General features: G+C 41.8%; 1 protein-coding gene across 1 annotated transcript in view; it reads left to right on the top strand.

Moving 5' to 3' along the window:
- The first annotated feature begins 1,821 nt into the window (after window positions 1–1,821).
- Window positions 1,822–25,339, top strand: part of LOC117269930 (synaptic vesicle glycoprotein 2C-like) — a 57,576-nt gene continuing 34,058 nt past the window's right edge. The window contains exons 1-2 of the mRNA XM_078162329.1: window positions 1,822–2,561; window positions 23,310–23,490. Of these exons, the coding sequence (XP_078018455.1) occupies window positions 1,955–2,561; window positions 23,310–23,490 (788 nt within the window). The 5' untranslated portion in view covers window positions 1,822–1,954. The remainder of the gene's footprint in view (window positions 2,562–23,309; window positions 23,491–25,339) is intronic.

Genomic DNA, 25,339 nt, shown 5'->3' with positions numbered 1-25,339 from the left:
AAGTAATCTCTACTTCCAAACACAAAAAACATGGTTTGTTAAAGGTATACTATGCAGGATTTACCTAAAAGAATAGTGTATCAACTCCCTGTCAGTCATCACTTATGACCCACAAGAAGTGTGTGGCAGTGTATTTATCTGCAGAGACTCTGCCCTCTGCCTGTATTTTCTTCCTGTTTTGTTATGTTTGGAACATTTGTAGGCACAGTGGTCAGGACCTTATAAAAAGGAGGCGACCAGTCCCAGACCGTGAACAGCACGCATCCCGGATGAAGCTACAAAAAACATGGACACAGCATGAAAAAAACAAAAACATGAATTCTTGCAAAGTAAACCTTTAAAGAAATACTTCAAAATGATTATTTGTATATCAATAATTCACCATGCATTACCTTGAATTTGTGAAGAAAAGTGAATGAAGAATCCAAAAAGGCTGAACATTCCTAGCCTGGAAATCCAGACCCAAATCTAGAGAGATTTAGGGTCTGGCCATGAGTAATGCAAATGGTCCAACTCGAGGGGCAGCACCAAGCATGCATTTGAAAATATCACTGCTTGCAATTGGATAACATTACGACCAATTACAACAATACACAGGGTGACGTATCCAGAGCTTAGCTACCAGCGGAGCTAACTGGTAGATTAGACTCTTGCCGTATCCGGTCAGCAAAACAGCAAAAACGTTCTTCTTGCAAAGGACAGATTCGAGCACTGTCTTCTGTTCCTCTTTTAGAGAAGAAGCCAAGTCTAACTCGTTCATTGTAGCGGCCAAAGCCATTTCAAACAACTGGTGTTCATCCGTAGCCATCTTGCAATGTTTACTGACTGATTCTGGACTTTGTCGTCGCAGCGCTGTCATCATCTGTTTAGCTCGCCTCTGGCCCACCTTTATCAGATACACTGATGTGATTGGTGCAGCTCGGCTCCAGCGGCATGGGTAATGAGCATCATTACTGATTGCCAGAGTGACTCGCTGAGCAAATTCAAATTGTGCTCTAGCGAGAACAGCAAAACTATATCAAAACATCTGCTTAGAAACTCTCAAACTACTCATACAGTATAATCCAAGGCTTTATTATCAAATCGTACGCTCAGTACCAAACACATGCATTTTTACTAAAACATCATAATCTGAAACACTTCTGTTTCAACTAGCGCGCCCTGAGCTCATTGTTTTCTGGTCTTGTTTTCAGTGATGTGCTTATTTGACTCTTTTTGGAGGCTGTAGTTTGTGGTGTTTTTGAATTGCAACGCATCATATTTAAACATGTCTGTATTATTTTATCTGTTCTTGTTTATGTTGATGTGTTTGCAGTAAACTGGCCACAAGTTTACTTTTTTACAGTTAAAGGTTTCCATAGGGTAGAGTTTTTATATTACAATTAAAATAGCATTAGATACTTGTCAGAATACTCAATGATCTTGCACAGTTTGTTCTCAGTGTATCATCATCTTTCGTCACTCCCACTCAGTAAAGCATTTCCACTTCATTAGTAGACTGACGTATCAGCTTCAGTTTTGCTGTCTCAGTGTCGAAACGCTCTTTTGAAGTTCTTTTCAGTGCGCCAAGAAATACTGCAGTCAAGTGTTTGTGACAGACAGCTTTTAATCAAGCTAAACTTGCTTTTCTTTTTCTGTCCCCACAGGCTGCTAGTCTCTTCTGCTGAGCGCTGACAGGACTGAGGATCTTTCCAGTTTGAGATCAACTGTCTCTATTTCAGCACTGTCTGCCTACTCCCATCCAATGGAATTAGACATTATTACTTAATTATTAGTGTCCTGGCAGCTGACTGGCTTTTCAGCACTAATATACTACCTTAAGTCTTGCTCTGTCTGGGGATAGAAGACCAGAAAGGAAAAAAAATAGGCACTTTACATTTGTAGCACCTAGTGGAATAAAAGCACATTAAATTTGAATTAAAAGACTTTTAGTGCCAGATATCCTTGTGCCAAGATGGACGAAACACGTAACAACAGGACTTCCTTGGCGAAAGGTGCCAAGGACATCGCTAAGGAAGCCAAGAGGCACGCTGCCAAAAATTTCAACAAAGTTGCTGATCGTGCCTCAGATGAATACTCAACTCATCGCAGCTACAACCGCTTCCAGAACGAGGACGAAGATGAGGACAACTACAATACTTACGGTCAGCAAGACGGTCGCTACGCTGACAATGCAGCCAACGAAGAGGATGGGGCCTCCAGTGATGCCACAGAGGGCCACGATGATGAAGACGAGATTTACGAGGGGGAGTACCAAGGCGTTCCAGGCCACAGTGATGGGAAGTTGCGGGACGGCCAGGTGGCTCTGGGCCAGCCGATTTCTGACAGCCTAAAGAGCCGCAAGGAGCTGGAAAATGAGAGACAGGCAGATGAGGAGGAACTCGCCCAGCAGTATGAGCTGATCATGCAGGAGTGTGGCCACGGAAGATTCCAGTGGCAGCTGTTCTTTGTTCTCGGGCTGGCGCTCATGTCAGATGGCGTGGAGGTGTTCGTAGTGGGCTTTGTCCTACCCAGTGCTGAGACAGACATGTGTGTCCCCAACTCTGGTGCTGGATGGCTTGGTAAGCATTTGCATTATAGTAAAATGAGTTATTCAGTATCCACACGCTTCTGAGTTGTTTTTATTTTAATGATAATAATAATGATAACAATAATAAAACTAATGATGATAATAATAAACTATTTATCTTAACACATATTTTAACACAGATACATTACAAACTCTACTGTGTCTCACCTGCTTGGTACCGACCAAACAACCAACAAACAAGATATCTACTGTTAGCTAGCAGCAAACTGATACCATGATGGACAGTTTTACAGCTCTGTACATTTCGTACGTGCTGTATGCTTTACTTTTTCTTTTTCCTATCTTCTTTTGTTACATATTTAATGCTTTCGACTTTCGGGTCAAAGCCCAGGGCGGAAACTGTGGAGCATGGGTAGAGCGCCTAGGCCAGTTTGGGTCAGATTGACTGTATACATACAGCAGGAATTCAGCTCCCATTTGCATTATTTGGATGTGTTAGTCCTCAGTGTTAATTTCATTGCCGAAATTTTTTTGTCAATAGCCTTTTTTCCATGACGAATATAAGAAGATAACGAGCTAAAAATATATCTGGATAATATAAACTAAGACCAAATCCATGTTTCATTTTTGTTGACAAGACGAGAATTGATGAAAATATTAGTGGTGGACTATCAGACATTTAAAGCCGAGAATGGCTGTACTTACTATTATATTCAAATGCCACATGAACAACAGGCAGGCAAACTCTAGTAAATGGTCTGCACCAGGATGTTTCACTAGCCAGCAAAAACAATCACACCAGAGCAGCATTGACTGTTGGTGCGAGTTGTGAGCTGTAATTCAGCAGTAGATAATCAGCTGTGTGTGTGTGTGTGTGGCTGTGGATGGTCCAGCTGAATGATTCTGTGGAGTTTGGTAGTTGCAGCAATGGCTGTTAGCAGTTAGCAGTTAGCTCCACTACTAAGCCACTGAATGGCAGTGGAGCAAGCAGCCACCATCAGCTGGACTCAAGAAAGGTGATGGGTTGATGCTTTTTGACAGGCAGGTAGGAGGCTCAGTTATCTGTGAGTGTGGCTGTGCTGTAAGTAAACAGTCTGAAACAGATGAAAGTTTAGTTTAAATCCCAACTCTGTGAGAGGACACAAGACTAACATGTTGCAGATTAAGAAAGAATTCAGGCTTTAATTAAGTTATTTTTCGGCTTCTTAACAGTGAGATGGATAAGTTAGAGTTTACAATAAACCTAGGTACAAATCCTACTTGTCTCAGATTAGTTACGTGTGGTGCCAAAGTTTTTGAGAGCATAAATAGAGAGATGTTGAGCTTTTCAAATGACGATCAGTAAATGTGTGCTCCTAAATCACCCCTTAAACCTGCTGGAGAAATTATTGGAGTTTGTAAGTGTGTAGAAAGTATTTGTACTTGTAGGAAAAAAATGTCTAAATGAAATTTTTGTACAATCTGTCTCAGTGGTTATAATTTCTGATACATGAATTAGCCAAACTGGATTAGTTTACCATTACGCCATTACAGTACATTGTTTGCAATCAATCGTATTTGTTTGGACTTATTTTCAATGTCATTGGATCACTGACGGGCTTGTTAAAGTAGCTGTTCCTTCTCTGTATAAATCAAAACAAGATTAGGTGCACAAATGGCACTGGTATGTTAAATACTATGCAGGATTTCCCTAAAATTAATAGTGTATAGACTCATACAAAGTAATCCCTTGTCAGTCATCACTTATGAACAGTGTTGGGTAAGGGTTACTTTAAAAGTAATCAAAGTACGTTACTGCGTTACTTTTAAAAAAAGTAACCAGTTACTTTACTGCGTCACTCCCTGAGTAAGGTAACTCAATTATTTCAAAAGTACTTCCAATGTTACTCCCTGAGAAAAGTAACTCAAGCACTTTTAAAGTACTTTTGAGTATTCTACATTTCCTATTGGGCAATGGACCACAGGGCGCTAAGCCTACATTTTTTTGTCTCCAAAATTAAAGTTATGGACCACTTGCCCTTCACTGAGATCCAGTTCTCCCATCACAGCCGTCACTTTGACCAGGAGAAACACAGAACGATCTGCTGCCGTAGACAACTGTATGACAACAACACCCCAGCATTTTTAATATTAGATAAGATACAGTATAAGATATAATATAAGATACAGTAGCTTGACAGTTTACGTATGGCACTTCAAATGTAGCTCCTGCCATCTGCTGACGCTTTAAGGTGACTACAACAACATGTCGGCTGGCACATGAACAGACACAGTGACTCAAATAATAGTAAAATAAAAATAGGACAAGAATAACCCGATGACATCACACACACCGTGAAAGACGACCAGGGAGTACCAGCGTGTAGTGTGTACCAGGCATAATACAAGTCCTGAGTCTGAAATATGTCTGTCAGCGAGTCCTACTCCACCTATTTAGACTCCACCGTAGACAACGGGAGCATTTCTCCGACCACGTAGCGAGCCACAAGCTCCGTGGCTTCTTTCAGACTGATAGGTTTAACGTTATCTCCGTTATGAGAACCAAACGATAGCCGTTGCTGTTTTGGAGCTGAAGGACCAGCGTTCTAAAAGTAACGGAAGTAAATGATGTCTTGTTTGAAAATGTACATAAGTATTTCATTACTCAAACAGCAAACTAACTTAGGTTACTCGTTACTGCAATAAGTAATCGGAGTACTCTAACGCGTTACTTTGTAACGCTACGTTACTTTGTAACGCGTTATACCCAACTCTGCTTATGAACCACTAGAAGTGTGTGGCGGTGTATTTATCTGCAGAGACTCTGCCATCTGCCTGTATTTCCATCTTATTTTGTTGTGTTCGGAACGTTTGTGGGCACAGCGGGCATGTGAGGTCAGGACCTTATAAAAAGGAAGCGATAAGTGGAAGTATATGGAAGCAATGTGCTTCTTGAAATCCTCTACGACAGAGAGAAGGTATATCCAGAAATGCACACCAGCTATGATGATGCTTGCAATGCAATTTAATAACCGCTGCTGCTGGTTTTGCTGCTGCCCCAGTCTGCAGCACACTGCTTAGCTTCCGTGGAGGTACTCCTGCTTGTCTCTCAAACTCAGGACACACTGACCTACTATCCACTCTACTGTAGGTAATGCACTGACTACGGATAAGTACCTCATATCTTTAAGAAAGCATCTAAGCCTCAAATTTACAGTAATCATCTTAATTGGATTACAGTGTACTTAAAGTGACAGCCTAACATAATGTGATGGAGAACAGTACTGCCTGTGTTAAGTGGAGGAAGCAGCACTGCACTTCATCAGGAATATTCTGAATCTGTATGTGAACAATGTGACTGTCATAGAGGCAAGACCTTGGCTGTCCTGTTGATGAGTGACACTGAGAAATCCTGACTTTCAGGTGTAGTGAGCCATCTGGAAATCAGGTGTGGATTCTGGTTGATGTAGTTAGATGAAAATAAAATACATGGAGTTACAGAGTGGTAGAAATACGTGGGTGTTAATGAAATTAGTTGCGCTGCTAGCAGCCTTCTAATGATGCGTGTTGTTTATGACATGCAGGGCTGTGCATGGAGAGTAGGGGTGGGTGACACTTGCAACTGTAATCGCATTGCTTTAGGAGCTTGCCAGTGGGTTGTCATGGCACCAGGTATTCGGATACATGAGTAGGAGGTGTGTTGTGCTACTGTACAAGGATCTCTCCCACACTCGTGAAAAGTTGTGTGTTTGTGTATGCCACCAACGGGTCTGTATGTCTGAGTATTGTGTGTCTGTTTGTGTTGTGTGTGACTTGGCTTTAATAAATGTCTCACTAATATCAAAAATAGTTGCATAGCACTGGCAGATTTTTCTCAATGTATACTGTGTCTAGGCTTAGTGTTAAATTAAAGCATCAGTCACTTATAATTTCCACAGAAAGATTAAAAGATTTTCACAATATGATTGTGTGGTTTTATAACCCAGAGGAGAATGCGTACTTTGTTTGTTTTTTGGGGAGTGGGATGTTTTAATATTCACCCAGATTTCACCCATATTCTGACTCATCTCTCAGTGGGAGCCAGGAGGCAAAGAATAGAAAGAATGAGTCATTTTACCAACTCAGTCACACACCGCATAAATAAAGGATGTGCGTACATGCTCACTTGTGGATGCACTTAGAGGAATAAATGTTACAGAATAGATGTGATTGGTGTTTTTTTTACATTTCTCTGTGAAGGTCAGCACCTCTGTAAGTGGTCAATGAGAGCCTCTTTAGTGGACATCTGGCTGGAAAAAGACTCATGAGAGAAATAGAGGAAAGAAAATAGAGGAACTGATACAGAGATTATCCAGCACAGTCAAATCTGGTTTCAGCCTAGTCTTAAACTCAAATGACACTGCATGACCTAATGCTTTTAGTGTAACAAGTGCATAATTTATTCACATTAAATCATTCCTTGTTGCAAGTAGTTGAAGAGCAGTTCATGTGCATAGAGAAACAAGCAGCTGTAGTAGCAGAGTATCTAAAGTAGCAGACTGGTACATGAGGATCATGTTCTTTGTAGTGCATCAATTACTTGCACAAAAATCGGGGGGGGGGGGGGGGGGGGGGATTCAAATGCTGTGTGAGGACCTAACAAGCACTTTATTTGAGGTATACTGATTCCTATAATCTGACATTATGAGGAGAAATGGGGAAACATTCACATGAATACTTTTAAAGTATTTTCAAGATTGATGCATAAATGGATATGGATATTTACCTCTTAAAGCTGGGGTAGGCAGTTTTATTGTGGATCCATTGGGCAAAAATCCCATAATAACCTTTAAACATGTTGCAAATCAAGAAAAGTCTAGACATCTGCACCTCCTCTTGGTTCTGTTTTCAGGGCTTAGAAAATCTATTGGCTGATCTACAAATGTGTACACATCCCTTTAGTGAAAGCCTGATTCAATGGCAGACAGTCCTGCAGAGAGAGTTGTTATTGCAGCATTGGCAGCAACTGCGTACACTGCAAAGCAACCCAATAAAGGAAGACAGACATATCAAAGAGATAGTCTAAAATGGAGTCTGTCAGTATCACTGAAGCATTTCAGAAATGGAGGGAAAATGTTGCTAATAGTTTAGCCTTCTGGTAACCAGAGCTAAAAGCCCATGGCTGCAGGTTCAAGTTCACACTTATGCTAACATTAGCGTGAACCTCGAATCACCGTGCATCCTCTGTCTCACCGCCTGCTGCTACAGAGGAGGACAAGCAGCTCCAGGGACTGACCCCCAGTCAACGACCACAGCAACCCCAATCCAGCCAGCGCAAACCCCAGCTCCAAGGGATAACACGGCCCCAACTTTCTGTCAAATCAGCAAACTTTGTGTTGTTGCCATTACACAACACCCGCCTCTGCCACCAGCTGTGACACCCAGTGCTGGGGGGTTTGCACTGGCCAAATTCGAGCTGCTACAACTGCCAAAAAAAGGTCTGTCTCTTGAGATGCTGCCGGCTCTTCCCACGGGGAAGCAGTCCACAGTAGTGGGAAGTGAGGCAGAGTGGTTAGTTAGCTATTTCATGTCTCACGACTGCAGGTGGAGGGTGTAAAAGTACATAAGTATTGGAAGTGAAATGTACTTAAAGTATCAAAAGCAAAACTACTTATTATGCAGAATGACTCCTTATTGTTGTTTCTTATATTATTATAGAGTATATTATTCTGTCTATTTTACTAACAAATACATGTAAGAGCATTTTAATGTTGTAGTTCTACAATGTGGAGCTGATTTTAGGTACTGTGTGCACCAGTGGGTAGATTAGTAGCATAGTACTGCATCATATCATATATCATGTGTTTTCATGCCTCCGCTCTCACAATAGCCATGGCCTGAGGCTTTATGTTTTCTTGTTGTCTGTCCGTCCAGTGCTTGTGAATGTGATATTTCAACACCTTGAGGAAATTTCACACACATCAACTTTGAGTCAAGGATGTACTGACTAGAATTGAAAGGTCAAAGGTGAAGGTCACTGTGACCCCATCCATTGCATTCTTGTTAACACAATATATCAAGAACACCTTGAGGGAATTTCTTCAAATTTAGCACTGAGTGAAGGAACTGATTGGAATTTGATGGTTAAAGGTCAAGGTCACTGTGACCTCACAAATCATGTTTTTGGCCATAACTCAGGCATTCATATGCTAATCATGATGAAATTTCACACAAATGACTAATAGAATAAATGATGATGAACTGATGACATTTTATGTCCAAAATGTTAAAGGTCAACTTCACCGTGACATCATATTTTTCTACAAAAATACCTTTGTGGCCATTAATCAGCATCATAAGTCAGGATCAGAAGTGGAGACTTTTGGTCAGATATTGAATTGGTGACACTAATCTTGGGTGCTGATTGTATAGATCTTCTGTGCTGTTTGGGCGGAGATGTGTGTGAAGCCTCTATGTTTTAATGGACATAAATGTAAACTGTAACTGCAATGTGACTGGTGACACATTCAACCACAAGGCAGTAATTCTAGTTTTAATGTTTAAAGTAAGTAGTCACTTTGAGTAAAAACTGTAATATCTCCCACTGAGATGGAGTAGAAAGGCCAAAACACACCGGCGGCATACGATGCGCGTCAAAACAGCTGCCCCCATTATTTTCTATTTACAAACCCACACCGGCGGCGGCTCGACGCACGTCGATGTGCCACACTGCGGCACTTTATGCTATTGTCCTATTTTTCCAGCGTCACCGCCCTTTAAAAAGCGCTATTTTGTACTTCCCAGCCTAGCGAACTGGAGTGGGCAATAGAAATCCGGTTGACGCCCCGCAGCGCGACGCTTTTTGTGTGTGCTGGGGGCGGCACTTGACTCGCGTCAATGACGCAGCCGGTGTGTTTTGGCCTTAAGTTACAGAGGCATAGAATAGAAATACTCAAGTAAAGTACAAGTATGTCAAAAATGCACAGTACAGTAAGTACAGTAGTTGAATAAATGTACACTCAAAAAATTAAGGGAGCAGTTAATGGTCACAGTATAACACCAAGTCCCTTAAACTTCAGGGATATCAATCTGTCCATTTAGGAAGCACAAGTGATTATGAATCAGTTTCACCTGCTTTGGTGCAGATGAAAGTGACAACAGGTGCAATGGAGAGGCAAAAGCAAGACAACTCCCAAAAAGAGAATGGTTTTGCATGTGGTGTCCACAGACAGTTTCTCTCTCCTTATCCTTCCTGACTGATTCTTCTCTAGTTTTGTTTTCTGCTAGTGTCCTTGTCAGTACTGGTAGCATGAGACAGTACTCGCAGCCCAGTCAGGTTGCACATGCAGTCCAGTTCCTCCAGGAAGGCACATCCATATGTGCGGTTGCAAGAAGGTTTGCTGTGTCTCTGCTGTGAGGAGAGCTGAACAGGGCTGTAGAGGGGCATCAACCCAGCAGCAGCTCATTTGTGTGAGGAGGAACAGGAGGAGCACTGCCAAAGCCCTACAAAATGTCCTCCAGCAGGCCACTGGTGTGCATGTTTCTGACCAAACTGTCAGAAACAGACTCCATGTGGGTGGTATGAGGGCCTGACATCTTCTAGTGGGACCTGTAATCACAGCCCAGCACTGTGCTGCTTGATTGGCTTCCGCCAGAGAACACCAGAATTGGCAGGTACGCCAGTCTTCACAGATGAGAGCAGGTTCACACTGAGCACATGTGACAGGTGTGAAAGAGTCTGAAGACGCCTTGGTGAACATTATACTGGCTGTAACACCATCCAGCATGACTGGTTTGGCGGTAGATCAGTGATGGTATGCGGAGGCATATCCTTGGAGGGTCGCACAGACCTCGATGTCATAGCCATCGGTACCCTGACTGCTGTTAGGTACTGGGATGAAATCCTCAAAGCAATCCTCAGACCCTACGCTGGTGCAGTGGGCCTTGGGTTCCCGGCCTCATGTGGCCAGAGTGTGTAGGCAGTTCCTGGATGACAAGGGCATCAAGAGACTGGCCCTCTCATTCCCCTCGTTCCCAATTGAGCACATATGGGGTGTAAGGTATCTTTATCAGTGCAGCCGACACGACCAGGTACTCCCACAGACTCTCGAGAAGCTCACTGATGCCCTGATCCAGGTCTGGGAGGAGATCCCCCAGGATACCATTTGCCAACTCATTAGGAGCATGCCCAGACATTGTTGAGAGTGCATACAGGCATGCGGGGGCCGTACACACTACTGAGTCACATTATGAGTTGCTGTGATAAAATTCAGGCAAGTTGGATCAGCTGTGATTTCAATTTTGATTTTGATTTTCGGTGTGATTTTGAATCTAGCCCTTAATGGGTTGATGATTTTGGTTTCCATTGACTGTTGCTATGTCATTTTGTTCTCAACACATTATACAATGTACATCAGTAAAGATTGAAGAGAATTTTTCGAGCAGTGTATTTAGTTACATTTCACCACTGCCTTTACAATAAAATACATGACAAAATAGAAAAGGAAGGAATATCTTCCAAAGTGCCCTACTCGATCGTTTTAAAAGGAATTAAAATGCAGCACCATGATATTTTTACATTTACATTTTTACTATACATGATTCTTCTCAATATTCTCTGGAAAAACGAATCCATTCCTTTATTAGCATGCATCACTAGCATTTCTGTCCATAATCTACTCCAGATACTGGGCCTTTACCCCAAAATGGCTTTCCCTGTAATATCATACAAAAGGTGAGATGCTATCCAGATATGGGATGTTCCAGGTTTTTTTCCTCCCTGCTCTCGTCTGTCCTCTCTGTTACCCTCCTGCTGTAATCCCTCTCTTATACTCTCTCACACCCTCTCTGTGTCTCATAGCCATGCAGGCGATTTGAAGATATGGGCTGGAGTTAATCTCTGCAGCATTGTGCTTCACTGCAGTTTAGCCATGGTAGACTGGCTCACGTACCTCCCCAGAGAAAGAAAGGGAGAGGGAGAGAACCGCTTTCATACACTTCCCATCAATGCCCTCCCCTCTCTTTTCTCTCCCACCACATATGGCTTTAATGTGTCTGCTGGTGTTTTCCTGCACCACAGTAAGCATTTCGAGGATGTTCGCTAAAAACGTGTTCTTGCTCGCATGAAGTCATGCTGCAGGTGTAGCACGGAGTGAAGACTTTGAGGAGTACATCTGCATGAGGGTCTGCTCGTAGGAGCTTAGTGTAATCGATGGCAATCTTTCTTGCTTTGTGTGTTGCAGTTACTTTATGTGGACAATTACAAACACTATCGACAGGTAAGGGTGTAATAAATAGACTGCTGCAGCTGGAGGTAAGCTAATTAAAAAAATCCAGTGACATTTGCTACCATTTCTTCATTCACTGTCCTTGTTTCTTTCTCCTTTACAACAAAGCACCAACACAGGATCTATTCGCCCATTCACGGTCTAGACAAAGAGGTCACAGCTCAGTGTGGATTTACCATAAAACATAAGATGTTGTGTGTTTTTTGTAGTGAGGGGTATTGATTAAAGTGAACAAGGAGCTCTTGTAGCTGTCTATGTCAATATGCTAATGATGAAAACTTTTAAGTAACACACAGAAAGCGTTTAGGAGCCTTACCTCACAAGCTCAACTGCTACAAATATACAACACAGTACACATACTTGATATAAGCTACATTTCCATTGTGGGGTAACCTTCTTGGGTAGTGAGAACAATATGTTGATAGGTGTAATGAATCCTTTATTACCTTTATTATTATTATTATTACCTTACTAACAGTTAACTATGCTTTTTGCATCAACTGCATCTAAAGCACAAACAATGCCTCGATAGGACTTATTAACACTTAATTATGCTTTTTGCAGCTACTTCATTTTAAGCGAGAACAATGCCTCGAGTCCTTATGGCAGTAGGCACTTTGCTGCATGTCATCCCCTCTCTCTTTGAATATCTTTAAAAAGCAAACAAAAAATAAGTTTAAAATTAGGAATTTATTGACCCTTGAAAGGCATAATTCTTACTTTAGATCCATTAGCATAGCTAAATGTTAATTAGTGCATGGTTAACCACTAATAAATACATAATAATGTGTTTTATATATGTGCTTACAGTATCTGATAGTAAACATGTGCATGATGCTATTATTAACTCTTACATAGTCTTATAAACACATAATGTTAATATGCATTCTATAAAGACTTATAAGACCCTTATTACCTAATTAACTAATGTTTAATACAATAATCGTAATGGAATATTGCAAGTTAAAATAATTTAAGGCTTTCGTGTTCTCTCCATTCTGCATGCAACGCAGCTTGAATTTAAATGCTGTAATGGTACTGCAGCATGACAACAACTTGAATACAACAACTTGGATGTGTTTTGTTTCCATAGGGGGTCCCATTTTGAGCAGTGGAATGACAGTTAAAAATCACTCCCACTTGATAGAGATTCAAATATAATTCTACTATTGATTTAATTACATTTCAAGACAAAGAAATAGTTAATGATTAAAATTCCTTTAAAGAGTAACTAAACCCTAAAACCATTTTTTTCAGCTGATAATCATTATTTCTGGTTGTATAGTAGTGTTACTGACTGATCCTGCTCAAAATCTTGACAGTTGAAAATCTATATTTTATTTTAAAAATGTGCTATGGAGTGCCCTCTACAGCTTGAAACCTGGTTACTACATTTGAATTTACATTACATTACATTGGAGGCGAATGACTCTTTTTCGGGGCGAATGACGTCACTAACCGTCCACACTAAAGCCTGCCCTCCTCCCTTTACTCCTCCCCTTACTATAAAACCATTCTGTCCGCAGTTATCAAACTGATAGCGAGTAGGTTGGATCAGAGCAGAGAGAGTAGTAAAGCAGAGAGAATAGCTAGTAATTTGTCGAATTGTATTGTTAGCATAGTGTATTTTAGTGTAGGTTTACAGTTACTAGTGTGTTTATAGTATTTAGGTTAGTTGGTCAAGGAGAGGCGCCGAGGCTCGGTTGTATATGTGCGGGGCCGTGAGGGAGGGAGGGGTGGATGGATGGATGGATGGATGGATGGATGGATGGATGCGGTGGGCTGCTGCGCGGTGAGCCCAGGCTCCCAGAGAGGGAGAAATAGAACCAAGTAGGATAAAATAAGTCAAAGTGTGGAGAAGGGGACCGGCCGAGCTCCGGCCGCCTTCCCTTCTGCCCCTGTGACACAGTTAGGGGCGGTTTTCCAAGCCACCATCGGCACAATGAAAATAAGTCTAAGTGTGGAGGAGAGGGACCGGGTAAAGAGGCCTGACCTCCAGGGGAAGCCTTCTCTCCTCTCCCCGCAGCGAGGGACAATCTTCACTCCTCCCCCTTCCTCAGCCGCTCACCTGACAACCCCCCCCCCCCCCACACACACACACACACACACACACACACACCCCTCCCTCCCTCAGCTCCACCTATCTTTTCTGAATTTTTTTAAATCAAGCTGTGGGCGGAGTAATGCCCAGAGAGGGGGGTTTAGTTCCCCTTTAAATCTCAAATAGATGTTTTTTTCTAGTCTTCATTCTGCACTTCTGATCTGGATTGTTGATCTGGTTCAGAAGTCTTTATGACGATCACTTTTCTTGTGAAGTTCTCCTTTTCATTAGCAAGCTATCCCATCTAGAAACTGATCAAAGTATTCCAGACTTGTTCTCTTGTAAACTCTGATCTTTCGTCTCTCTGCTGCATCCAACATTCCTGACTGATCCGGAATTCATCTTGATCTGCTGATACATTTTGATCACTTTGCCATCAATGGCAGTTGGTTGCATCCAACTTGGATGGAGCTCTATATGGTCCAAAATTTGTGTGACTGTGTGTGTGTGAATCAGGCGACTGTTTCTTGGTCTGAGGATGTTTTTGATGTTATAATGTGTTCTAATTGTATACTGTAAACACATACAGTGTAAACTTAAATGAGACAGAATATTCAGAGTGAACTCCAGTGGTACAAAAAGAAACCAGCAGGTGTTGATATAATTAATATCTAAGGAATGTGCTGTGCTCCCGGGGGGTCTAGTCTCCCCCTCCCTCCCTGCCTCCCTCTCTGCGCTCATTCCCTGCCGTAACTGGCCTGTCAATCACACAAGATCCTTCGGGAATCCCCTCATCTGTCGAAATCCTGAAGCTCTCACATAATGTCCTGAATGTTTCCACTGAGGAAATTAGCGCTTGATTCTACTGACTGCTGTCTGTCTCCTCTCATCCATGTCTGGACACTGCACGGGGGTGTGGAGACAAAACAGAGTAGAGAGGTGTCAAGAGAGAATTACACTTAGACATAAGAGCTAATTACTACAGAGGAGGAAAAAAAGCAGCATGTGTGAAGACAACTTAAGAGTTAGCTGAAATAATCCCTCTGGATGCAGAGAAGCTGCACAGTGTACCATTAAAAAGAGCACAGACAGCGTCTGTCTTTATACTTGGTGTGACATGTCCTTATACAACGGTTGGTATGATTCCATTCCTACAAATTAGCGCCCAATGAATGACATTACATACTTAGCGTAAAGTTACAGAGGATAGCTTGAGGCAAGTTAAGTTACTGTTGTTAGGTTAAGGGGGAAAAAAAACATGGTCTAATCTTTAGGTGTTAACCCCTCCTCAACTTTAGGAAAAGAAATATGGTCAAGAAGTACCTTAAAAGTTGACTCAAATTTCAGCTCTGAACCCAACCTACGTCCTTACGAGACTGATTCCAGCTTTATTCTTTACTCCTATCAGAGCATTGATCATGTGATCTCAGCCCTCCAAATTATGTGGGTTATGCACAAATCACTGGCTTATCATTACGTAGGATAGTACGAATTTTGGCACATTACTTTTTGTAGTTAAATGTATGAACAGTGCATGAGAGCAGCATGCTTGGTGAACAATTTTCTTTTGAACTAGTCTCTACTGAAGAAATGATGCAGTTGCTCAAAACGTTACCAAATTTAATGTAACCATCTGCATGACTAGACATCCCCAGGGCAAAAGTGGGAAAATGTGTTTGGCGAAGTTGATCTGTTGGTTCTGCACTCCAGATCGAAATATCTCAACAACCAAAATGCAAACATTTAGTACAGACACTGGACATCGTTAGTCCTCAAAAGATTTATGCCACTGACATTGATCTTGTGAGTTATCATTTATTGTCATCAGCAAGTCAAACTTTTCACTTAAATATATCAACAAATACCAGATGGATTGGCACAACATGTGGTACGGAGATTCATAGCTTAAGGCTGGATGTATCCAAATGACTTTTCCTGGCTCACTTCCCACTTGCGTTTTATGTGCATAGCAGAGACTCTGAGCACCTTTTTAGGCTTAAAGTTTTCTTTTATCTTGCACACATAGTTGATTCAATTGTGTGTTGGGCCCTGAGTGCTTTTAAAACGTGGTTGACCACAGAGTACTGTGGCTGAACACATCCTGTGCAGACACAGATAGAGGACTGAAGCTGCTGCTTGTAGTAGTGAAGAAGAGACTTTTGTATAGAATCATACAGAATCACACCACATGAAGTACGGCATATCACTTAAAGGTAATTGTTGTCTGGTGTTACTGCTATTGAAGGACTGATCAGTTTGAGGTTGATAACATGTTTAAATTGTGCTGTGTTTTTTATTCTGGTGATGGACATAAGATATTCAGGGCCGAATTTACAAAAGGATTGAATCACTTGTTGTGGCTGGTAACCCGTACAGGTGCTTTGTGGTCCTCAAAGCACCTGCCAAGGGGGGAAATACGTCAGCTAGCAAAAAGCATTTTCCTTTCAACACATTCCCGCTTCCAATTAGTCCAATATGGCAGCTTTGTCAGTGGCCCTGCACTCTAAACTCTGATGCTCTAGGTGCCCCTCTGACATCAGTTTTGGATGTGTCAGTTTCTGTGTTGATTTCCAGTTGTAACATGCTACTGGGTCTTTCAAAATAAAGTTCCGACTTTACAGAAAATGTAGGTTTTGCCACTAAAACTATTGTAGGTTTAGACAACAAAACTACATGGTTAGGTTGAGAAAACGTATCATGGTTTGGGTAAAAATAACTTGGTTTGTTACAATAACAAGTATGACACATGACGACTATCTCACATTCGCCAGTAACACCTTACGTGGTTGACGAAACTCAAGTTGATTTTTGGTTTCATGCAGGATACAAACACTAGTCTCCTGGGTGAAAGTGCAGCGTGCCTTTGACCGATCCACCACCCCTTCCTTTGATGGTACTGGGACTTTCTTGCTCTTTTCACAATGTTTTTTTTTTATTCTACCACGGTATTACCATAAATAGAATTACATTGGAGTTAACTAAAGGCCTTGTCTTTCTTGTCTTATTTTTGGTAGAAAAACATTCAAACACTGTATTAGAACACCCTGAGAGAGAGCCACTGACCAGGCCGCCCTATTTGATGCCCTGAAAATAAGAACAGGTTATTATTACTGGCTTTTTGCACATATGTAAAATATGTAATATGCATACATTTGGTGAAAAATTGGCCCTTTTCTATGCAAATAAGCCTCACTGCAACAATGGACCATTTCACAAAGATTGGCACGAAAAGCCACACACACGTTACAGTGAAATTATTAGCATCTTTGGAGAGTTGGTGGCAAGTGAAGTGCATTTTTAAGGTTGTCACATCCAGACTTGTCATTTATCAAATTTATTGCCTGAAATTTTGAGGAATGCCTGTGCACCTCATTGGTCAGGTCCTGAAAATGTCAGTTTTCTTTTCATCTCCGCCATTGTGCTACCTGCTGTGTTCTTGGTGCAAACATTTATACTTTGCCTTATGGATAATTGCAATCAGACACAACAAAAGGGAAACTTGCTCTTATGTGAACTGGACGTTGAGATGCAAGTGATGCACAATTTATGATGCAATGAGCGGCCACAATCCATTTTTGTTAAATTGCCCATTATTTTTTCATGTGGTGCCTGCATGAGGCCAAACAGTTAAACAAAGCTATTGTCCCTGGGCTCCATTGCTTTTAACTGGCCCTCCCTCATTTACATAAAAGCCCTGAAATCTTGAGGCTAGTGGAGGTTTTAAGGTCTGACCTGAGTTTGAACCCAGTGGAAAATCCAATCTCAGAAAGATTCATAATGTGTCTCAGATGCCCCATCACCCCCACTACCCTCTCCCTTTATTACAGACACACACCCAGTGTAAGGAGAGTCATAAAACAAATGAGCTGGTGTTACCAGATAGCATCTTCTTGAGTACATGCATTGTCTGTGTGTAGCTACACCACTCAAAAGATGTCACCAGTTAGTGCAGAATTCAGCCGTTTTGATATTCACTTTGATATTTGTAAGCTAGCGGGAGTGTAGCTTGCTCTTTATATCCTGCTGCCAGTAGAAGAGCCTTCTCTGCAGCAGCTGTGCATAGATAGACCCAGTGGCTGTCACCTGTAATGAATCACTAGCTCCCAGCATCATGTCTGTGCAGCTTGATAAGACCTTCTACTTTCAGCGTATCTATCCCATCACCTCAAACACAGAGGGAGAAAAAGAGGAAAGGGGAAGAAAAAAAGAAAAGGCTTCCTTTCCTCTGTCTGCGTGCGTTCTGGTGCTGCCTCGTCAAACAATCGCATTCCCCCTCCAAACCCATTAGCATTTTTATTAGCACGTAGAGAGTAAAGTGGATTATTTACTAGCCTGACAACCCCCACCCTTCTCCACCAGCCCGTCCTTTATGCTGCATGTTGCCGGGGACAGGAAGAGAAATGACCCCAACTTCCTGTGGTAAAAAAGCAGCAGCCAGAGATGAAGGCTTGGACTTTAACAGCAGGGCTGAGAGGTCAACTACTGCTCTGTTTCCCCCATGGTCACTTTTAGAAATATCAGTTTTCCAGACAGATTCATTTCAGTCAGAAGAATTAAACTGGAGTCAAATCTTCATTGTATCACAAAATGTTGGTTTACAAACAGCAGTTACTATAGACATTTCAAATTACCATATTAGATACCAGTAAATAGATAAAGGAAATGCAAACACACCTCTCCATGCAAAATGAAGCCTCTGTTGGAGCACATTATTGCCTGTGCACATTGAGTAGCTGTTGTAACTTAATCTTTTAACACTTCAGTTTTATCATGTAATGTGGTTCCCAAGGGTGCAGTGCTATTTCTTCAAGTGCTGCAGTGCACCTTTAATGGGCGTGCAAGTGTGCACATGCACACTTAAATTGTGGCTTATTTCGAGGGTTATGTAACCTATGGTGGCAGGTTCACATTATTAGTCAGGCTGGTCTCATGCAAGGTTCATATGTATGAAAAGTAATGCACCACAAATTGTGTACAATCTACGCAATCACGAGCCAGAAATTTCCTATAGCCCAAGTATCGGGAAGACTGCAATCATGTGACCAATCTGCTAGCAAAGTGAGAAAGTAGTATAATGACCGAAAGTCCACATAAGAAGACAGGTTGGTCTAGTGGATGGTTCATAAAGCACAAGACTATGCCCCAGGAGACTGGTGGTCAGAACTGTGTGAAAGTGAATTTGAGTTATTTTAAGGTACAGCATCACCATGTTTCTTTTCTAAACCTACCTAACCTACGTAACACTTGCCTAAACCTAATCTACAAAACTTTATTTGCCTTGACCTTTGTAACTTTACTTGCCAAAACCTAAACTACATAACTTTACTTGCTTTGAACTTATCTTTATAACTTTACTTACCTTGTCTTAATCTACGTAACTATACTTGCTAAAACCTAACCTGCGTATCTTTACTTTCCTTGACCTAACCTTTGTAACTTTACTCACATACATAACTACATTACTTAACTTGCCTTACCTTACTTGGATGGGCTTTATGAATAGTTGAGAATGTTACACAAGAGTGTGATACCATGGATGTAGTAAGTTGTAATTAGCATGGCATTAAGCAATGATAGGCTAACAAACACAAGTTGTTTGTTTTGAATGATTTAATTTATTTACTTGTGCCAAGCAACTGAAGCCATATATGAAACATCCATTCTGAGGAGAAGCTGCAGTGCATGCAGAGGTCAAGCTCATCTAATAGGCTAGACTTTGAAAACACAGCTAAGCATTTCCTGCAGACATTGTGAACCCAGCACAAGTTTAACGGGCTGGCCTTGTAATCTCTCTATTGCACCTGCATCACAAATAAAGAAACCTACAGACTGCATATTTCATATACAGTAAGCTAGCTATTGACTGAGAAAAACAGAAATTAATTCACTGTCCATTTGTTTTTATTGGCTCTCTTGTATGACACTTAAATGATGATTTGATCTTCAAGCGCTTAAATAAAAGTAGGCCTGAATAAATGTCAACTGAATTATGTGACATTCTTTGAATATTCCATTTCCTCACTAAGAAAACCACCAGACACTGACCCTGCTAAAGCCGACACAGTGACTATCATAATTACAGTTAGGAAAACTATGCCTTCAGTCCAGTCAAAACACGGTCGAGTTGATATACAGTGTTGTGGCCTTGTTGTGCTCCAAGCCAAACTCAATTGATCCCAGCTCTGCTATTTATATAGACTTACATTTTATGTGACCTCTCAGTGTTCTGTCGATAGCTGGGAAATAACAGAACCAATTTCTTTTAGAGCTCTGTTACTCCACAATGCACTTGGAAAGCACCACTTAATGCCTCAACTTATGTTTAGTAGTTGTGTGTGTATTTGTGTGTAACTATATGCGTGTGTGTGTATGTGTCTAAGACCAGTGCAATACTGGACTACCAATACCTGAAATGTCACCAGGTGTCAGACCAATCAAACAGTACAAAATGTATTTCATTAATGTGTAACTGACATACTGTACTGTTTGATATACTGTACAGTGTACAGAGCTTTAGAGCTTTAGTGCCTGTGCTACACCTATGCTATATTATCTATCTATCATTTAGAAACAAATAGTTTATTCGCCACTTTGCTTGCATTGAAAGGAAGTGAAGGCAAATATTTGTATGTTAATTTCACGCATGTGTGACCATGCCCTTAAAGAGTGACCACACTGTGGCACATTATCTGGCTTGCACTGCCACCTATTTGTGATTCCATGCTTTTCCATACCCACTGCTACAGTTGGTATTGTCACCTGATCACACCTAGCTGTGATTATGTGTGTGGTCACAGGCACAACAAACATACACCTCTTAACTCTATGAAGCCAGTACAGATATGGTTTTCCTGCATTCAAGATTTAGGGCTCTAGTTTCCCGGCGCAGCGCAGGGTGGCGAACCCCGCGCAGAGCTAGTTTCGAGCAGCACAACCCGAGGCGTGCTCAGTTTGGTAGTTTGACAGACCAAGGTGCGCTGAGATGGGTGTGGCAGCGCAGCAGGGGGAGGTGTCGACAGATCCAGCTTGGCGCAGTGACAGTTTCGTGCCAAAAGGCTTCGCCGAAGGTGCGCTAAAAGCTCGCCAGCTGAAACCAGGTCTACTGTCAGCACAGGGGGAGTGCAGCCGGTGTAAGCCGAAGTTTGGCTGACCAGCGGACAGTGCGCACACGTCACCAAAACCTCACAGGCAGGTTTCCAGAATATCAGGCACATTAATAATGCAATAAATAGCCACAAAACCACTATTCAATGCAACTATCTGCAATCAGCACATAAATGTATCTCTATACCGACTGTCCCGTCACATCTGATGTCAGACCAAAGGGGATTGGCACCATTTGGCATGTTTGGCACGCGTAATGGAAACCCAACCTGATTTGATTAACAAAACTGATGAGTTCACATCCCTCTCAGCCAACCACAAACAGCCACAGCATCAGATAGGGAGTATATATTCAGCATCTGTCATCTTAGAAAAGTCAAAAGAAAAGAAACAGAGTGAGACTGCGAGAGAGAAAGAGAGAGCGCACGCGCGCACGAGAGAAACGCAACATTGATTTACAATTGTGGTGACCTCCTCCCAGGCTACCTTTGCATCATCAGCCCGTGGAGGTCTGCTCGCAGTTCCGTATATTCGGACACATCACTTTCCTCCTGCGAGAAGTTTAGCCGTCTGACACTGCTGCTCTCTTCTGCCATGGCGAATTGAGTAAACTCTCATTACGCCTTTGCACAGCGCATTTAAGGGCGGGGAGAGGGGCTCATTTGATTGGTGTGATGTGTGTAAAACCCACTCCACGCCTTCTCTCCTCCCTCTTTCCAACTTGCGCAGGTAGGAGGGACGGAGGTGGGAAAGAGGAGTAGCTGTGCCAGGCGCACGGTGTGCCAAACTTGCAAAATCCGCCTGGCCACACCCAGTTGGCGAAGCGCAGGTGCGCTGCGTCCCCGCCTCGCCCCAGTCTGCGAAACTAGAGCCCTTAGCATGGTTTAAACTAAGTGTCAGCCTCCAGGACTAAAAAACACTGAAGTGCCAAAAGCTGCAGTTCCTCTAATGGCCACTTGAGGCTGGCTCTGGAAGCCAGTCAATCCCATTAGACCCCCATGTTAAAATGCTCAGCATTACAACAGAAATACACGTTTACACCCTGATACAAAAACAATTATGGTCTCTTTTGTTTATTTCAGCATTCATGACAAGTGTACGGGGGGTACATTTTTTCTATAACTTTTATACTTATATTTTAATAAGGCATTAAGTTACACATGATTAAGGGCAGGCCACTTTGAGTGACAGGCTGTCTGTTGATAGTGTCCTCAGGCTTTGAGTCATTCCTCTACAGCACCAGCCTTGCCACAAATATGGGGGAACTGCCCATTGGTTCGACAGCCCATTGGTTCGACATCCCATTGTTCCGAACATATTAAACTCATTGTTCCGAAGTCCGTTCCGAAATCATCATGATGCCCTGTGGTTAAGGTCTGGTTAGGTTTAGGCACAAAAACCACTTGGTTAGGGTCAAGAAAAGATCATGGTGTAGGTTAAAATGAAAAAGAAAGTGACAAACACATAAGCCGTGAGCCTGCTCCGCCTCAAGCCGGATGCGGCGCACCATACGCCCGCCGCGAGCCGTTCAGCACCGCGGACAGTCGGACTAATGAAATGTTGAACCAATGGGCTGTCGAACCAATGACATGGACCCAAATATGGTGCCTCCTGGCAAAAAAAAAAAAGCTCAAGGCTTCAAAACTGGAGTGCACAGACCAATGTGTGACACCATGGCAGCTACGTCCATTATTTTTACAATCTGCGGTTTAAAGCACTGTGTTTGCAAGCATTCGTAAATTTCTTCTCAAGTAAGTTTTGTACTTTTCTGTTATAAACAAGGTATTTTTTTCAAATAGGCAATTGTGTAGAGATGTTTAGATGGGCCTTGGTTTATGTATGTTTAAATGGGGAAATCCTCTGAAATACATAAATACATGAAGGTATAAGTAGAGTCTGACCAATACATCGGCCATGCGTATTGATTGCTATTTAAATACATATTGGCAATAGTGTATATGTTGGCTAATAAGCATAAAGAAAATGCAGTGCACACATGACAAAATTTGCTTGAAATAATTTAGAAACGGCATGAAAATTACATAACTTGTCCACCAGAGAGCAAAGGGGTCCTTAACAAAACTGTTTTTTTTTTTTTTTTTTTTGTAATCTTATGCATTTGTGTTTCAAAAAAAGAAAGACAATCATAGGCATGTTTTTTTTCCAAAATGTAAAATTTCTTTGTACTTGCCTCAATAAGGCTGTTTGTCTAACATTTTTTAATGTGAATGCTGCAGTGGGGGAATGCATGCAAGAATGAGTGTGTCAGCAAACTGTCTCCCATCTCCAAAGTGTAATGTGTTTTATTCACTCAGTTTGATTAACAAAGATTTGACTCCAGATGGTTGAGATAATTTACATCTATCTCTGTCCCCCTCCCTGTCTCCAGGTAGCATTGTGTATCTGGGGATGATGTTTGGAGCCTTCTTTTGGGGCGGTCTCTCAGACAAGGTGGGCCGCAGGCAGTGTTTGCTGATATCCATGTCCTTCAATGGCTTCTTCGCCTTCCTGTCCTCCTTTGTACAAGGCTACAGTATGTTCCTCTTCTGCCGCATGGTATCTGGCTTTGGGTGAGTTCACGCTTCCCTTGTCTTGAATATTATTCAACTTTACACCCTATCCTTCTCAATGTGTTTGAGAGACTGAAGTCCCTCTGAGGGCTTCTCCCTCTCCAGTCTGATCTGATCTGTCCTCCCACCAGTTCCTCTGCTGTCTCCCTCCCTCCAAAGTCAAAGCACATGACAAGAGGTTATTCTAACAGCCTGGCACCAGCCCATCTACGTCCCCTGAGTGGGGTGGAGGGAGACAGAACAAAGCAAAACAAAAACGTTAGCAGAAATGAGTCGAGCACAGTAAATGAACATTTGTGTGCTGTAGCACTGGTGTGGTCTGCTTGGCTGCCCACAGCCTTGATAAATGACAAGCCCACCCATCACACTGATCTGACTGGTCTTATATGACTTATTAAGGTCACCTCCATATCAAACGTCAAGCCACTCAACAATTCAATGTACAGTGAAAAGAAAAAAAATATGTGACCCAGTTTGTACAATTACATTTCATTGGACCGATGGTTATGACTTAAAGGAATACTTCACCCCCCCCAAATGACCATGTGTATTTCAATTACTTATCCTGTGTTGCACTGAATCTATTGCCACGTATTTTTTGTTTTCCTACAAAAAGCAGTGCACCCAAATTCATGCATATCCCACATATATTGAAAGACTACAATCACATGACCAATGTGCTGATGGCAGTAAACAAGGAAGCAGTCCTGAGTGCTCAAAGGAAGCAGACTGGGGTTTTTGGTAGGATACAATCCGTTCTATGAAAACATGTTGGTTGAATTCATGGAGAAAACTTTGTTTTTCTCACATGCCTCCACAGAGAACAAATAATTCAAAAACTGAAGAAAATTCTTGATGAAAAGAAGTCATAGGGGTCCACATTTTCAACAAACCTATATGAAACAATATCAAAACATCCGTTAACAAACTCACTCACAAATCATGCAGCATAATCCAAGTCTCATTCATCCAGTCTTATGCTCAGTATTTCCCAAACAGACATCCCTTTCCTACGGGGAACTTAAATGAAAAGTGAAACTTTTCAATGTTGTCTTCAAGGCCAGACTCTGTTGACAAAAACAGTAATTTTACCTCGTTGAACACAGGAGCTGCTGGTCTAACACTGCCCCAATCAGTAGTTTGTTGTTATTGTTTAACTTTGGCAGCTCTGAACGAAGACTTTAAAACACCAAAGTGACACACTAATACAAACTTACTAACTGATTGCGACAGCAGTAGACCAGCAGCTCCTGTGTTCAAAGGGGGTAAAATTACTGTTTTTGTCAGTGGAGTCCAGCTTTGAAGATAGCATAAATACATTTCACTTATTGTTGAGTTGCCTGTTGAAACGAGCTGTTTGTTTGGTAAGTACTGAGCATACAACCAACTAAATGAGACTTGGATTATACTTCATGAGATGTGTGAGAGTGTGTAAACAGATATTTTGATGTAGTTTTGTTGTTGTCAAGCTTGGACCCCTAAGACTTTAATTCATCAAGAAATCTTTAAATTTTTGGGTTCGTTGTTTACCACAGAGGCATGCAAGACAAACAAAATCAGTGTAACATGGGGTGAGTAATTGATGTACAAATCGTCTTTTGGGGGTTGAAGTATTCCTTTAAAATTAGATTATATTTATGAAACCAAAAATATAGATTAAAGTCAGACAAGGCCGTTGTTGGCCTGAGGGCTCACATGTGATTGGTTCCAAAAACAGAGCTGTCAAACAGAGACAAATAGTAAGAAAACATTATTTTCAGGCTGCTGTACCAGAGAATCCTAAAATTCATTTGAGTGTGTAGTGTGTACTCATCTCCATCCCATCCATTAAACCCACAAGTCCAGCCCT

This window comes from Epinephelus lanceolatus, chromosome 19 (assembly GCF_041903045.1).
Source record: "Epinephelus lanceolatus isolate andai-2023 chromosome 19, ASM4190304v1, whole genome shotgun sequence".
In the NCBI taxonomy this organism is placed as follows: domain Eukaryota; kingdom Metazoa; phylum Chordata; class Actinopteri; order Perciformes; family Serranidae; genus Epinephelus; species Epinephelus lanceolatus.
This window is presented reverse-complemented; position numbering and strand designations above follow the sequence as displayed.